Below are 17,992 nucleotides of genomic sequence, written 5' to 3' on the forward strand. Positions count from 1 at the left end.
CACTGCCACACGCTCGCCACACCCCCAAACATACTTTGTGTATTTTTTTTTTTACTCATAGAAGTTTATGTGATATAATATTCATTCTGGTAACAAAAAATTCGCAAATAAATTCTCTACAAAACAAAAGTATCCCCATCCATTTCGGTTAAAAAATGGAATTTATAGAAATATTTTTTCAATTGACGAGAAAACTAGGCAGTTATGCGGAATCGTAAGAAAAACCAGTGACGAGTTATCTCTAATCGAAAGCGCGAAAGTGTTAACGTTTTTCATGACGTTTTGAAACTTTAGAACTTCCTGCTCTCCTAACTTACCAGAGAACCCTTAACTTACTGTTTTGGAAAAAAAAGGAATCCAATTTTTTTTTCATTTTCAAATTACGTCCATTTTCGGTCATACGGGTAAACGGCCAAATTCGACACGTAATTTATAAGAAGGTAGGTTGAACTCCCTCGAGAGAAAACTCAGTATATTACTACCCACAATAATGCCATCTAGAAGTGCTGTAGGGAGCACCAAGCTGTCTTCTAGTATACAAAGTGATTCACAAAGGGGTACCACCTCTGGTGCAAGTGTAGGGACCCATAGCCTCAAAGAAGAAAATAAAGAGTACTCAAAGAAGACCTTGTGGCTCCTCATTGAACACTTAAATCTTGTCTTCTCTTACCACTCCTATTCTTTTAGTATAATATATATATATATATATATATATATATATATATATATATATATATATATATATATATATATATATATATATATATATATAACTATTTTAAAAGTGATTCACTATATATTTAGCGACGAGAAACGCATGGATGATAGTGTTTATCTACGTTATATACGCACAATACTGTATGCTATCTTTGGATAAATAATTATTTGTAGCAAGTTTATATATTATATATAAATAATCGCTATGACAGAAATATTTTATTTTTACGCTTGTGAAACATAATTTGATTAAGTCAGCTAGTAAATCTGGTCCTGATTGGGTCTGCTTAAGTCCACAAAACATACTTCGGATATCGTTTCTATTACCCTAATATACTAAACGGCACTTGATATGAGCCCATTTGGTATCAGTTTTGCCCACTGATAAGAGATGTGATGTTACAGATTTTGAACACCAGTTCATTCGGGTGTTGAACAAAGTGTACCAGACGATTGAGAAGAACGAGATGAGACTCGCTGAACAAGACAGAAAGGAGACAACTCGCGTCGAATGGCAACAGGTACGTGAAGTGGTACAATCACTGTCGATACCACCACCACTACAATCACTGTCGATACCACCACCACTACAATCACTGTCGATACCACCACCACTACAATCACTGTCGATACCACCACCACTACAATCACTGTCGATACCACCACCACTACAATCCCTGTCGATACCACCACCACTACAATCACTGTCCATACCACCACCACTACAATCACTGTCGATACCACCACCACTACAATCACTGTCGATACCACCACCACTACAATCACTGTCGATACCACCACCACTACAATCACTGTCGATACCACCACCACTACAATCACTGTCAATTCCACCACCACTACAATCACTGTCGATACCACCACCACTACAATCACTGTCGATACCACCACCACTACAATCACTGTCGATACCACCACCACTACAATCACTGTCAATACCACCACCACTACAATCACTGTCGATACCACTACCACTACAATCACTGTCGATACCACCACCACTACAATCACTGTCAATACCACCACCACTACAATCACTGTCGATACCACCACCACTACAATCAATGTCAATCAATACACTGGGCACTTGCGTCAAGCTCTGTATTGTTTGATTCACTGACGGATACCAAACTTTATCTCATTGTAAATTGCTGTGTGTGTGTGTGCGTGTGTGTGTGTGTGTGTGTGTGTGTGTGTGTGTGTGTGTGTGTGTGTGTGTGTGTGTGTGTGTGTGTGTGTGTGTGGCTGTTAACAGCTGATCACAGGTTTCCAATTGCCTGAAGTCACAGAGAACATATAAATCACGTTTTGACATGACTGAAATGGAAAAACTGTTGCTGCTGTTTGATAGAAAATAGGGACTTTAAAGACATTATAATTTGATATTCACCATTCAGCTTTTAAACAAGAAAATGTTAACATGTAATGAAGAGTTTCTTTGTGTGGCCTTTTCAAATCGAACACACATATATATTCCAGAAATTATGAATGTTTAATATTGTTATATATAATAATACATAATTGTACAAAGTTCTGTTATACCGTGTAAATAATATATATATTAGTAATTAAAATAACAATAATGACAATCTCGATTTATACAAAAGTCATGTATGCTAATTTGAAGAGAGTAAATGACCGTAGAGTGGCTGAAACATGTAACCCAACACACATGCAAGTTTCAAAACGTATACGACAAAGAGTGCTGGGAAGACGGGACACCACGAGCGTAGCTCTCATCCTGTAATTACACTTAGCTAATTACACAAGTGTAAGCCGGAAAAATGACGTCGTTTCTGTCCTTCCTGAAACCTTATATCAAACACACTTTTTGTTGTACACATATTACTAGTTACAGTAACTAGGAGAATGCAAATTGGGAACATTTAGTGAGCAGTAATCTGTATCAAGGTCAGATATGGCCTTTACCTGTTATCTTAGTTACTGGCTGGGATCTACTGGATATCATTTGCTCTCGTTAGCAGACTATATGCCCCATGGTTGTGAATTATTTAAGTGTATGTGTGTGTGTGTTATCGTCGTAATTCTGTTATCGAAATGAGTTCCGTTTCCTTTGTGTATTTCGCGTAACTCTGTCGTCAAATTTTTTTTTAGGTCATGCCAAATGAATTTGCTTTGTTAGCCAACATACACAAGAATTTTTAAAATGTTGAAGTAAAAATATGTAAAGTCTCCAATCTTTTGCTTTTGTTATAAATTATTGTTAACATTATAATAGAGAATAAGCGTCCTGTAGCTCATTAACCCCCGCAGTTAAATATAAAAATTAACATTCAAACTGGTTCTAGCCCGCATAGTTTAAACTACACAGTAACTGGAAAATTAACTAATACAACAATACTCACAGGTTAAACAACAATTAAAGAACCAGTTAGTCTCGTCTAACTGTTTAATCCTGAAATATTTACTTATTAAAGTCAGTTAAATTACTGAATTTCTCGTAGCATAACAATGGACTCTTTCAGTATCAGTTGTTTTGTTAAGGAAATATATTCGCCACCGCTCACGACTCTTCCACTAAACTCGTTTTTTCATTGTCAAAATCGTACATATATCGCAAGGTTTGGCTGTGCTAGGCTCGATTGGGATAGGTTATCTTGGTATGGGTTACGCCAGGTTGTTTAATATTAAGGTAAAGTTAGTTTAGATTAGGTTGTTTAAGGTTAGGTCAAGTGTTAAGATCATTCGACGAATCGTCTTGAAGTTTAATATATTTAATTTTGCCCGGAGGGGCGAGTTTATTGGGCAGCGTCGCTCATCCTGTGAGTGGACACACCGCCATAGCAGCATGTACAACACTCCCCAATAGGAAGAAAACCCGCTGGATTGTTCATCCTGTCACTTGTACCCAGACACAGCTGGGACTTGCTTAACTGTCTCAAGTGAACAGCTTCTCAAACAAGAAGATTAACATCTGTCAACCCTTAAAATCTTACGTTATCTTGCGGGTGCAAAATGGGGATATCTTTTTAAGAATAGTATCTAAATCTGACAAATAATATTTTCCTAACTGAAACAATATGGGGTTTGTTATTCTACACATATTTCTAATGAGTTGTCGTGTAGTTGTTCCAGCTTGTATCTTCCCCCTTAACAAGGGTCAGGTTACCTTGAGGTTACCTTGATATGATTTCGGGGCTTAGCGTCTCCGCGGCCCGGTCGTCGACCAAGCCTTCAGTAAGGTCGACTCTCCGTCGACCAGGACGGGGCAAGAGATCTCCACACGCCTCTAAGACTCTCTATGCCATCTATTTCCACTTATGACTTCGTCTCTACACAAAAACCAAACCATATCCAAGTAATTTAAATATTAAAAAAACTAAAAATCTATAAATAGAAATACAAAAAGAGTAAAGAACAGGCAAAATCAAAATCAAATTTAGGCAAAATAATTGGAGAATTTTTTTTTTACCCTAACGGGAGCGCCATTATAGTTATGAAGGGACGCAAAGTGCCACACTTTTCACTGTAATTAGCGCCTTAATAATTAATGACCAACAGACACAATCCTTAATGAAAATGTGGGAGGTTTTTGACACCTGAGAAAAATTATATTTACAAATTTACACAGTTTTTCCAGAGGCCAACAGGGGGAGATTGCCATGGTTGGCATGATGGAGGCTGCCATGGTTGGCATGATGGAGATTGCCATGGTTGACATGATGGAGATTGCCATGGTTGGCATGATGGAGATTGCCATGGTTGGCATGATGGAGATTGCCATGGTTGGCATGATGGAGGCTGCCATGGTTGGCATGATGGAGATTGCCATGGTTGACATGATGGAGGCTGCCATGGTTGACATAAATGAGTGTCAAATCAAGATTTTGAACTTAAGAGAATTTAATATAATTTGTATATAATTATCGAAGCTCTTAATTACCGTTCAAATGATGTACCACACAATAGATATCTTGCCGTTTGCTATATCTATGTTGCTAATTTGAGTGGCACCATGGCACTATGGTGCCTGTGGCAACTCACTAATATGCTGCCTCACGTTAATTGGCAACTTACATGCTAGATAAAATAATAATAATTTTTGTTAACAAAACAAAAACACGCGCACACACACACACACAGGTCATACACATATGCTCAACCAACCACTTGGGCTGGACGGTAGAGCGACAGTCTCGCTACATGCCGGTCGTCGTTCAATCCCCGACTGTCCACAAGAGGTTGGGGCACCATTCCTTCCCACCGTTCCATCCCAAATCCTTATCCTGACCCCATCCCAGTGCTATATAGTCGCAATGGCTTGGTGCTTTCCCCCCACTGATAGTTCTTTACGTACACACACACACATTTCGACCCCATGCCAATTAATCGCAGCTTTCTTCCTCCCTGGTCTGCTGTCTGTCTGTCTGCAGGTGGCTCTGGTATTCGATCGGCTGCTGCTCTTCTGCTTCCTGCTGTCGACAGTAGTGGCCACCACCACCATACTCTTCTCCTCTCCTCACGGGCCTTGATGACCCAACCTGCTCCACCACCGAGACTCTCCTCAACGTTGAAAATACAAAGGTTGGCTTGTATGATGTATTTTGACGTTACGTTAGTATGATTAACTCTCGTTGTCAGTGACATGACGCCTTGAATAGGTGCATTAGATGAAAGGAAACGTGTCCAACCATTTCTGTTTCGCGTAGGGGATCGAACCCTGGATCGATCCCTGGTCCTTATAACGGGAACGGGATAACGGGAATTATTAACGTCTCTGTGCACCAGAGATTGAGCCACAGAAATATCTTCTTTAGGTTATCTTGAGATGATTTCGGAGCTAATGCCCCGTAGTCCTGAGGTTCCGGGTTCGATCCCCGGTGGAGGTGGAAACAAATGGCCAGAGTTTCTTTCACCCTGATGCTCCTATTCACCTAGCAGTAAACAGGTACCTGGGAGTTAGACAGATGCTACGGGCTGCTTCCTGGGGGAGTGTGTAACAAAAAGGAGGCCTGTTCAAGGACCGGGCCGCGGGAACGCTAAGCCCCGAACTCATCTCAAGACGATACTATACTTCAGTACTATATTCAGGACTAAAGTAAACTCACAGGTGTGTATATACACCTGTATATATATACACAGATCTATATACACCTGTATATATAACTAAATATATGCATATATGCCTGGGGACCATTCAGGCTTATTCGTACCTGTGTGTGTGTGTGTGTGTGTGTGTGTGTGTGTGTATAATAAATATATAATATATTATAAACACAGGTATATACACACCTGTATATATATACACAGGTGTACATACCGAGCTGGGTATACATGGTATAGTCTATTATTATTAATATTATTAATAATATTGTACCAACCTTTTCATGAATAATTACGAGAGAGTCGCGGGTATTAGCGCGGCCAACACCGCGTGTGTCCAAATATGCCAACAAATAATTAATTTGTGGTAATGTGGTGCAGAATTATTTTGTCGTTTCTCGGTGATAAAAAGTATTTCCATATTTTGTCGGTGAGTAAGCGGCTGAACCATTAATTATATTGGGACCTGAGTCAGGCAGCTGTTATTATGTTAACCTTACACCAATGGTTTAGTAAATATTACCATTGTTCATAATGAGACTAAACACTAGGGCTGTGAGGGGGGCGCGAACCTGGACCTCGGCAATGCCAAGTCGCATCTTCAACCACTATATCATCGCTGACTTGTAAAAAGTTATATAATCGGATCTGTACTGAAATCACAGGAAATCTGGAGATTTCCAAACTACCGGAAATAAAGCAAACAAGCAGGCGATTGTTTGCTTTATTTAATTATAACTTCTTATTATTACTATCCCCTCTACTACACCTTACTTGGCTCCTCAGCTCTCTATTGCCTATTTATTTCCTGTCTCTACTTCCTCATCACAATCGACTTGAGAATGGTCCAGGACGGACCGAAACGTCGTCGTCCCTTCACCTTCTAGTGTGTGGTCTGGTCAACATAAAGCAAACAACGTAACGGTCCCTATAATTCCATTGTTACGACTTTAAATGACGTTGTTACGTCTTCTTATTGTCATAGAACTTGTGCTTCTGTATCCTCAATTGTTCAAGAAGCGAGAACTTGAGAACGAGTTAAGGAACACTCTCCAATCACCTAATCCATCGGGGGGATCGAACGCCGGACTTGAAAGAACCCAACCAGTCGCTCTACCAACCAGTTCAAGTGGCTATCCAAGCAATGGTTGGATAGGTACATGGGTACCTATCCATGAGGGTGGATAGGCATATAAGTAGGAGGAGAGGTTGGATAAATGCATGGGGTAGTAGATGTGGGATAATAAATAGAACCTGCCTTGCTTAAGCAATAGGCCTTCTGCTAATAATTCATTCTACATACCCGAATTTACCTCAGAGCCGCCATCTCCAGTTCTCTCGACTGGGGCAGGAAGCCGGCGGCTTATCAAAAACCTCCCCCCAGCCCCCCCCCCCCCCCCACAATTTCTAAGGATTTAATGCTTTTGTGTTCAACTGTTTTGGCTCGGTATGTTCTTATGTTCAAATGTTCTTATGTTCATGTGTTATTTTCACATGTTCTTATGTTCATGTGTTATTTTCACATGTTTTTATGTTCATGTGTTATTTTCATATGTTCTTATGTTCATGTGTTATTTTCACATGTTTTTATGTTCATGTGTTATTTTCACATGTTCTTATGTTCATGTGTTATTTTCACATGTTCTTATGTTCATGTGTTATTTTCACATGTTCTTATGTTCACATGTCTAATATTCACATGTTCTAATGTTCCCATGTTCTAATGTTCACATGTTCTAATGTTCACATGTTCTATTGTTCACATGTTCTAATGTTCACATGTTCAAATGTTCACATGTTCTAATGTGCACATGTTCTCCAGGATGGTACCAGTATGGCTTCTCACCACTAAGCTGCAGACCACTACGACAGATGTTAAGCTTCCTCGCTACCAACAGACAGGTGTTAAGCTTCCTCACTACCAACAGACAGGTGTTAAGCTTCCTCACTACCAACAGACAGGTGTTAAGCTTCCTCACTACCAACAGACAGGTGCTAAGCTTCCTCACTACCAACAGACAGGTGTTAAGCTTCCACACTACCAACAGACAGGTGTTAAGCTTCCTCACTACCAACAGACAGGTGTTAAGCTTCCTCACTACCAACAGACAGGTGTTAAGCTTCCTCACTACCAACAGACAGGTGCTAAGCTTCCTCACTACCAACAGACAGGTGCTAAGCTTCCACACTACCAACAGACAGGTGCTAAGCTTCCTCACTACCAACAGACAGGTGCTAAGCTTCCTCACTACCAACAGACAGGTGCTAAGCTTCCACACTACCAACAGACAGGTGCTAAGCTTCCTCACTACCAACAGACAGGTGCTAAGCTTCCTCACTACCAACAGACAGGTGCTAAGCTTCCTCACTACCAACAGACAGGTGCTAAGCTTCCACACTACCAACAGACAGGTGCTAAGCTTCCACACTACCAACAGACAGGTGCTAAGCTTCCTCACTACCAACAGACAGGTGCTAAGCTTCCACACTACCAACAGAACCACAACTAACACCACTATAACAACAACTACAAGCATCACCACAATCACAACCACTTAGATCACCACTTCCAATTCAACCACAACCACCACAACCCCAACAACCATTAGCACACATGCAACACCAACCAATACTCTAACTACCACTTCCCCTTCACAACCAACTAACAAACCCTCTATCATAATAACAACGGAATAACCATTAACAAACCAGAAATTAATAACGTGAAAGCATCAGGCTGTTTAGTATACTAACAGCATACTCATGATTCTTGAAGATAACAAGCAGTTTGATCATTAACAATGCAATAGCATCAATTAACAGTGCACTAGCGTTAATTAACAGCCCACTAACATTAACTGGGCACTAGCATCAATTTACAGTGCATTAACATTAACTGGGCACTAGCATCAGTTAACAGTGCAGTAACGTTAATTAACAGCCCATTAACATTAACTGGGCACTAGCATCAATTAACAGTGCACTAACAAACAGGTAACAGTGCACTAAAATTATCAACAGTGCAATAACGACAATTAACCATCTATTAACAATGTATATTCCACTAACATCCCCCAAAAGACTCACTAACTCTCCACAATCTAACAATCTCTAACAATCTAACAGTCATATATATTGAGTATACAAACAATATATATATATATAAATGTATATTTTGTAATAAATTGTACATATGAATGTGTATTATTATTTCGACCTTTTAATACTTCAATAGATCTTTTATGAGGTCTGTAGCACTGTAGTCTTCGTCCTAGGCTTACAACCGAGGGTCCTTCGCTCAATCCCCAAGCAGGCCTGAGACGGTTGGGCAACATTCCCATTCACCTGATGTTCCTGTTCGCCCTAGTTAGGCAATGTTTTTAGGCTGCATCCAATGGAGAATCTATTTTGGCCTTAAGAAGGGGCTTTGTTAAGACTTAATACAGGCTTTATGTACCCCCAAGAACTTGAATTACATGTCTTGTCAAACAATGGTATAAAGAACGGTTGAAGGCCACATCTTGAGGTGATCTTGAGATGATTTCGGGGCTTTTAGTGTCCCCGCGGCCCGGTCCTCAACCAGGCCTCCACCCCCAGGAAGCAGCCCGTGACAGCTAACACCCAGGTACCTATTTTACTGCTAGGTAACAGGGGCATAGGGTGAAAGAAACTCTGCCCATTGTTTCTCGCCGGCGCCTGGGATCGAACCCAGGACCACAGGATCACAAGTCCAGCGTGCTGTCCGCTCGGCCGACCGGCTCCCACATGGCATTAACAGCACTGCAGACTAAGCATGGTAGGGCGGATCTCATTGAAACTTATAAAATACTGAACAATTTGGAGAATCTTGATTCGGGCAATTTCTTCAAAGGGTCAGATGTAACACAAACAAGGAGCAACGGCATCAACCTCAACAAGCCACACTGTTGGACTGAGTACAGGAGATGCTTTTGCACCCACAGGGTTATAAACCCATGGAACCACCTACCCGCCAAAGCCATAAATGCCAAGTCCCTGTTGAATTTTAAATTCCAACAGGAAAATATTATCAACACAAATGTGAGGACCTTTAACAAGCCGCCGGCTACTTGTCCTCTTCGAGGCCACTAGTGTCAGTAGCCCTCAGGTAAATTCAGGTAAATGAACCCAGGCTGAAGAAAATCAGATGTTACACCATCAGAAAGAACAGAGGTCCGGAAATGTAAACAGTATATCGTGAAAGGCAAGATAAATAGATTGTAGGATATTCAAGTATCATATCATTTCTTTAAAAGGTCTAATGTAACACATACAAGGGGCATTATCTTCAAGCTCAAAAAGCCACAATGTAACACATACAAGGGGCATTATCTTCAAGCTCAAAAAGCCACAATGTAACACATACAAGTGGCATTATCTTCAAGCTCAAAAAGCCACAATGTAACACATACAAGGGGCAATATCTTCAAGCTCAAAAAGCCACAATGTAACACATACAAGTGGCATTATCTTCAAGCTCAACAAGCCACAATGTAACACATACAAGGGGCATTATCTTCAAGCTCAACAAGCCACAATGTAACACATACAAGGGGCATTATCTTCAAGCTCAAAAAGCCACAATGTAACACATACAAGGGGCATTATCTTCAAGCTCAACAAGCCACAATGTAACACATACAAGGGGCAATATCTTCAAGCTCAAAAAGCCACAATGTAACACATACAAGGAGCATTATCTTCAAGCTCAAAAAGCCACCATTTAGGACATAAAACGGAGAATTCTTTTTCACCCATAAGCTCATAGAATTCACTACCTCTCTTCAAAGCCACAAATGCCTTGATATTACTGTACCTCCATTAAAAATTTAGCTGGAAAATCTATATGAATAATGAAGGAACCGTTGACCAGCCTCCGGTTTCCTGACCTCGTCAAGGTCCCTAGAGATGTTGGCACTCAGGTAAATTCAGGTAAATAAACAAGAGATGCTTACTACATATCACTTCAGCCATCTAATTGTTGGATATTTCGAGGAGATAAAAATATTAATTCAAGTATGTCCTTGTTATCTTGGCAGCTATTCCTTATGTATACGAAAAACACAGTGATTAATACAGTATTTTGTGAACGTATGAAATTAGACAACAATTCTGAAGCAAAATATAGAGTCGAAGGGTGCATACAGATGTTTTAGAGAAGTTATCCATGTAATACGATAATAGGAACAGTTTTCTTTTAGAGGAAGTGTTAAGAAAATGGCTTCTTAGGATAACTATACCAATATTTTAGATTTTGTTTCAAATCGTGAAAATGTGATAAATCCGTCTTCAGGCTGATATCCCAGGTTATAATCCACAATAGTTGCTTGACTCCAGAATATCTATTAGTACTAAGTGAACTACACAATTAACAGGATTGTGGTTTGTCACAATTAACAGGAATAAGTAATAAATTCCAGACCTTGTAATATATCAAATTGCGTTGTATAGTTTAGTCTTGACCCTTGTTATAAGAACCAAAATTTTAAATAAACTAAATAGAGCCCGTTAAAAGTTGTATTATTTTATATAGGGCCGTAATTATGTTACGGCCCTATTGGGACGCAACCGGGTTCTTCTCTGATGTTATTAGAGTTTGGGTATCCGGCCCCAAGTTAGTAGAGGCTTTCAAGGGGTGTGTTCCGTAATGCAAGGTAAATTAAAGGGGGAGGGATACAAATGTTCGGATTTATATATATATATATATTCACCACCATCATAAATAAATAACAGTTGCACACGGGGGTTATTACTACACGATTATGTACAAGGTTGTCTTCCTCCGAAGACACTGGATGCTCCACGGTGCGCACTTTGGGTAGCCCTGGTTCTTTCTTCAGTGGCCCCCCGATGAATCCTCTATGATTCTCTTGGCGAATCTACCCTGGCCACAGGCCAGCCATATCACAGTCCCACTGGGTGCTACGTCGTGGAGGCCTTCAACCACAATCCAGTCTGTAGCTGGCAGGTACCGATCAGCTCCGCTGTGTAGGCCACTCCACGACCGATACTAGGGTTGCGAGCCCTAGGCAGGAGCCTCGTGTGATCCCGCTGATCACTCTCCTCACTAAGCACCACAGTGGCTAGTCTCTTCCACCAGCCAGCCCCGAATAAGGCGATTCCTGATACTGCCACGTCACAGGCAGGCTAATACTCTCAACAGAGTTCGTCCGGGGGTGACTCACAGCTTCTTCAGAGCAAACTCGTGAAGAGACCTTGGCTGCCTTGGGTAGACTTTAGATTGCCCAATGTTAATTTTCTTCCGTCGTCAAGAATAATAATATATATTATGAGTTATTGAACTCCTGTGAGCTTTAATTTACAAGGAGCTACATGGGGACATGGTTCATTTCAGAAGTCTAGGTAAAATTCGAACTTATAATAACTTTTCTTACGCAACGAGAATGAAACTTGATTATATATAAGTGGGAAACTAAAGACTATGGTCAACTGTCCTAGATTAGATATTCTGGTGACAGATTTATGAAGCAGTTACGCAAGCACATACGAACCTGTACATCTTTTCTCAATCTCGGCGGCTTTGTTTACAATTATTAAACAGTTAGTGAGCTCCGAAGCACCAGGAGGCTGTTTATAACAATAACAACAGTTGATTGGCAAGTTTTCAGGCTTGTAAACTGTTTAATAAATGTAACCAAAGCCGTCAAAGACTGAGGAAAGATGTACACGTTCTTAAGTACTTGCGTAACAGCTTCGTGAATCTGGCCCCACTGGTCATTAACAGCATCAGCTATTCTCGGTTTAAAGTTAATGTCACCCATTAATTGTTATTACAGAACACGTTTTGATTTCGTTTTCTTTAGTAACTATATACACACGTTCTCTCTCTTTTACTGGTAGCCTACCACAGCCCAGCCGGTCCTCCTAAGGTCCCCAACGTTAAGAAACTGCTGTACTAAGTGCCCTTATCCTAACATACCAGAGGCCAGATTCACGAAGCAGTTACGCAGGCACTTACGAACGTGTACATCTTTCCTCAATCTTTAACGGCTTTGGTTACATTTATTAAACAGTTTACAAGCATGAAAACTTGTCATTCAACTGTTGTTATTGTTATAAACAGCCTCCTGGTGCTTCGGAGTTCATTAACTGTTGAATAATTGTAAACAAAGCCGCCAAAGATTGAGGAAAGATGTACAGGTTCGTAAGTGCTTGCATAACTGCTTCGTGAATCTGCCCAAAGGGATCCAAAATAGAAGACGGAAAATTATGTAAATTTCGCGAACAGCTTCAGTTTAATAATACATTGTGCCGGGGGACAGGAAACCAGTTATATACACAGTACATGTTAGGCTTAAATCGACGTCCCCCCCCCCCCCTTTACATCCAAAGGTCGAATTTCTAACCATCCACAGGAAGCAATTCCCCATAAAATTCTCAGAGGAATTGACAGGGTAGATAAAGATAAACTGTTTAACACGGGTGGTACACGCACAAGGGGACACAGGTGGAGACTAAGTACCCAAATGAGCCACAGGGACGTTAGAAAGACCTTTTTCAGTGTCAGAGTAGTTAACAGGTGGAATGCATTAGGCAGTGATGTGGTGGAGGCTGACTCCATACACAGTTTCATATGTAGATATGATAGAGCCCAATAGGCTCAGGAACCTGTACACCTGTTGAATGACGGCTGAGAGGCGGGACCAAAGATCCAAAACTCAATCCCTGTAAGCACAACTAGGTGAGTACAACAAGCTGATTAGCTTCTGGGTACCTATTTACTATTAGGTGAAAAGGTGCGTTAGGTGATAGGAAACGCGTCCAATCATTACCACCCCAACCCGTCCTCACACTAGGCTGGTTAAAGCAGCGGCCGTGTTCCCCAGACGCATTCATCAATTTAAACAAACTATGTATTAAAAATTGTTTTGTTATATATAAATTAAAATTATTATTCATAAACATTCTATGTATATTTAGGCGAAGGTTAAGTTAGGTGCTTAGGCTCTGTTGGTTATAACAGAACAGTGGGGCCCTCCACCATGTACCACAACACAGGGGGGCCCCACACCATGCACCACAACACAAGGGGGCCCCACACCATGCACCACAACACAGGGGGGCCCCACACCATGCACCACAACACAGGGGGGCCCCACACCATGCACCACAACACAGGGGGGCCCCACACCATGCACCACAACACAGGGGGGCCCCACACCATGCACCACAACACAGGGGGGCCCCACACCATGCACCACAACACAGGGGGGCCCCACACCATGCACCACAACACAGGGGGGCCCCACACCATGCACCACAACACAGGGGGGCCCCACACCATGCACCACAACACAGGGGGGCCCTACACCATGTAGCACAACACAGGGGGCCCTACCCAAACACCATAAATCGGAAACACCATAAATGTTTCTCCCTAAGTCGGAAACCTCACTTGGGCGATGCTGATTTCCGTCTCAGCGTCTAAGATGTTTCCTCCACTGGCTGCCAGCCCTTGTGACCGTATTTACAAGACTCCTACACAAGAAGCGCTTCCGAGACTGCTCGTTTCAGCTCCCATCTCTTCTCGTGTTCACTGCTGGATATCGTGTCTCATGATGTTTGCTCAGCGCCAGTCTCTCGCTACAAAAATAATAAATACCAAGAAGTTTTCTCCACAACTCTCGCAATATTGCACTCGGAGGAAGGGGGATGGGGGGGGGGGAGGGGAGATATTGCAAGCAGATGGTTTAGTTCGTGAGATAAATTTAGTCGTGAAACTTCTTCAAGATTCGCTGAGTGTCTCACTTCTAAAGGGTTCAAGTTTTTGCTCAATATTCGCGTGTGTGAATCACTATATCGAGTGCTATCCCTAGGGGGGGGGGGGGGTGATAGCAACCATTGTGTCGTCGAGAGGTTGGGCGGCTCTGGTTCTCCGTTATCTGGATTGCTGATATCTTGTCGCCAGTGAAGCGGGTGTAGCGAGTGTACTAGTTAGAATGGTGGTTTTATGCATTCTTCCAACTCTTAATGTTGTGTGTGTACTGGTGGGGGGGGGAGAGGGTGTGTGTGTACTGATGGGGGGGGGGAGGGGGGGTGTTTGTGTGTGTACTGGTGGGGGGGGGAGGGTGTGTGTGTGTACTGGGGGAGGGGGTGTGTGTGTGTACTGGTGGGGGGGTGAGGGTGTGTGTGTGTACTGGTAGGGGGGGGGAGAGGGTGTGTGTGTCTGTGTACCTGTGTGGTGTAGAGCAATGGATGGCTCGGGGATTTTACCGAATAATAGAAACGTTTAGGCACAGTTCCTTTCATCTGATGTCATTCTGTTGTGTACATGCGTACAGGATCAGCTGAAGTGTACATGCGTACACTGCCGTCTGGAGTGCACATGTGTACAGTCATCTGGAGGGGAGGGGAATTATCAGGGGAAAGTGCCAAGCCATTACGACTATATAGCACTGGGAAGGGGTCAGGATAAGGCTTTGGGATGGGACGGGGGGAAGGAATGGTGCCCCAACTACCTGGACGATCGAGGATTGAACGCCGACCTGCATGAAGCGAGACCGTTGCTCTACCGCCCATTGAACATGCGTACACAAGGCGTAGCAGTGATAAATTCGCCGCATTTGCGAACATCACAGGCGTACAGGATTGCGTACCGATATATTTTGCCTTCTTTTAAACTCCCAAACAATAACACGCTTCTCAATCGTCGCTATTCTCCACCAACTTGTATTTACTTATGTAATCAATAAGATTTACTTACATGTACAGGCAAGAAATAATCGATAGCAATATAAACCCCAAAATTTTGAAAAAAAATGTGTGAATTAAGATGTGCATTTAATACTTGAATGAATTTTTTTGGTCAGTTTTCGCGTGTGAAAACGCAATTCGCAACTAAATTACAGAACTGTTGTCGACCAATGAACGCTTGACGCGTTCGACAACCCGTGACGCACAGACTAGCCAGCTTCATTTGCGTCTCAAATGGAGGTAACAAACTAGATAACACGTGTTTCGTAATCACTGGACGTTTGAGCGCTCGCAGACCATGTAACGACCTGGGGCCAGATTCACGAAGCAGTTACGCAAGCACTTACGAACGTGTACATCTTTCCTCAATCTTTGACGGTTTTGGTTACATTTATTAAACAGTTTACAAGCATGAAAACTTCCCAATCAACTGTTATTGTTATAAACAGCCTCCTGGTGCTTCGGAGCTCATTAACTGTTTAATAATTGCGAACAAAGCCGCCAAAGATTGAGAAAAGATAGACAGGTTCGTAAGTGCTTGCATAACTGCTTCGTGAATCTGGCCCCAGCCTTCCCTATGTTTTCTGACTCACGGGGACCTGCTTACCTGCCTCCCATGTGTTTTCAGACCTTATAACCAGCACACCTCCAGCACCCACGTTACCCGGCACTCAACAGACACTGACACCTACTCACTTATAACCGTAACAACCTTGGTCCCTTCTCTAAGGTGGACCAAGAAATAAACATGTTGCAGACGTCTTGCAGGAGTGTTCTCACAAGACGAAGACTTACTGCTAAGTAAGTCTATCACAATCGACTTGAGAATGGTCCAGGACGGACCGAAACGTCGTCGTCCCTTCACCTTCTAGTGTGTGGTCTGGTCAACTTACTGCTAAGTCTTCGTCTTGTAAGAACACACTCACACACTAAGTCACTGCACTAACTGCAGTGACTTACACGTCTAAATATGGACATTGGTTCAATACCAGCAGCACGAAATTAAAGGTTTTCACTGACAAGTGTTAATGAATGCCGCTCATTAATCTCTCAATGAGATACTTGGCGGAGACAAAGTATGGCGAGAGGATCAGTATTGATCATGGCAGTATTGATCATGGCAGTATTGACCATGTCAGTATTGATCATGTCAGTATTGACCATGTCAGTATTGACCATGGCAGTATTGACCATGGCAGTATTGACCATGGCAGTATTGACCATGACAGTATTGACCATGACAGTATTGACCATGGCAGTATTGACCATGGCAGTATTGACCATGACAGTATTGACCATGGCAGTATTGACAACGGCAGTATTGACCACGGAATTATTGACCACGGCAGTATTGATCATGGCAGTATTGACCATGGCAGTATTGACCATGGCAGTATTGATCACGGCAGTATTGACCACGGCAGTATTGACCATGGCAGTATTGACCACGGCAGTATTGACCATGGCAGTATTGACCATGGCAGTATTGACCACGGCAGTATTGACAACGGCAGTATTGACCATGGCAGTATTGACCACGGCAGTATTGACCATGGCAGTATTGACCACGGCAGTATTGGCCATGACAGTATTGACCATGACAGTATTGACCATGACAGTATTGACCATGGCAGTATTGACCATGGCAGTATTGACCATGGCAGTATTGACCATGACAGTATTGACCATGACAGTATTGACCATGACAGTATTGACCATGACAGTATTGACCATGGTAGTATTGACCATGGCAGTATTGACCATTGCAGTAATCAGTAGTATTGATTCCTAGAAAAATGTGACAGTCCACGATCTCTCTTCCCCATTTCCTAGTGCGTATGAGCCTATCCTTTGCTATTTATCCCTAGAATGTATTACTTAAGACTGCTGTCACAGCTTGAGGGGAATATAAGGATAAGGATTTGGGATGGGACGGGGAAAAAGGATGATACCCAAAAACTCTGAGACGGTCGAGGATTGAACGCCGACCTGCATGAAGCCAGACCGTCGCTCTAAAGTCCACCCCAAGTGGCTGGCCAGAGGCAAACATAGATTGAAAAAATTTTTAAGCATGTTTTGGAGACACAAAACCGTCCCAGGTACTGACCAAACCACACACTAGAAAGTGAAGGGACGACGACGTTTCGGTCCGTCCTGGACCATTCTCAACTTGAATCGACTTCTGGATCTAAAATGGATCAGTAAAAGTTCCTTGGAAGAGACAGCGAGGCAACGGCAGGTCACCTGCGACCCAATTACCTAAGATGGTCCATTTCCTCCTCGAGATGAGGTCTTCAGATGTCCTTATTGCTATCTTCAGATGTCCTTATTGCTATCTTCAGACCTGCTATAGAGGCATCATTTCAGAGGAGCTGCCGGCTCCTTTAACTGAGCTGGCTCGAACTCTCTACAGTTTTACAATACACCTACAGAGCTGTTATCTTGGGAGCTGTTATTTAGG

The 17,992-nt window shown here is 42.3% G+C and overlaps 1 protein-coding gene and 1 long non-coding RNA gene across 3 annotated transcripts in view; one reads left to right on the plus strand and one right to left on the minus strand.

The window, feature by feature from the left end:
• LOC123774876 (neuronal acetylcholine receptor subunit alpha-10) overlaps positions 1–8,997 on the plus strand; it is a 54,790-nt gene extending 45,793 nt beyond the window's left edge. For both annotated transcript variants that reach the window (XM_069316582.1, XM_069316583.1), the window contains exons 10-12: positions 1,123–1,238; positions 5,130–5,280; positions 7,622–8,997. In XM_069316582.1, coding sequence (XP_069172683.1) covers positions 1,123–1,238; positions 5,130–5,228 — 215 coding nt within the window. In that variant the 3' untranslated portion in view covers positions 5,229–5,280; positions 7,622–8,997. The remainder of the gene's footprint in view (positions 1–1,122; positions 1,239–5,129; positions 5,281–7,621) is intronic.
• Positions 1–17,992, minus strand: part of LOC123774878 (uncharacterized) — a 329,931-nt gene that overhangs the window by 70,516 nt on the left and 241,423 nt on the right. The gene's annotated exons all lie outside the window — the stretch shown is intronic.

This window comes from Procambarus clarkii, chromosome 84 (assembly GCF_040958095.1).
Source record: "Procambarus clarkii isolate CNS0578487 chromosome 84, FALCON_Pclarkii_2.0, whole genome shotgun sequence".
NCBI classification, from domain to species: Eukaryota; Metazoa; Arthropoda; class Malacostraca; order Decapoda; family Cambaridae; genus Procambarus; species Procambarus clarkii.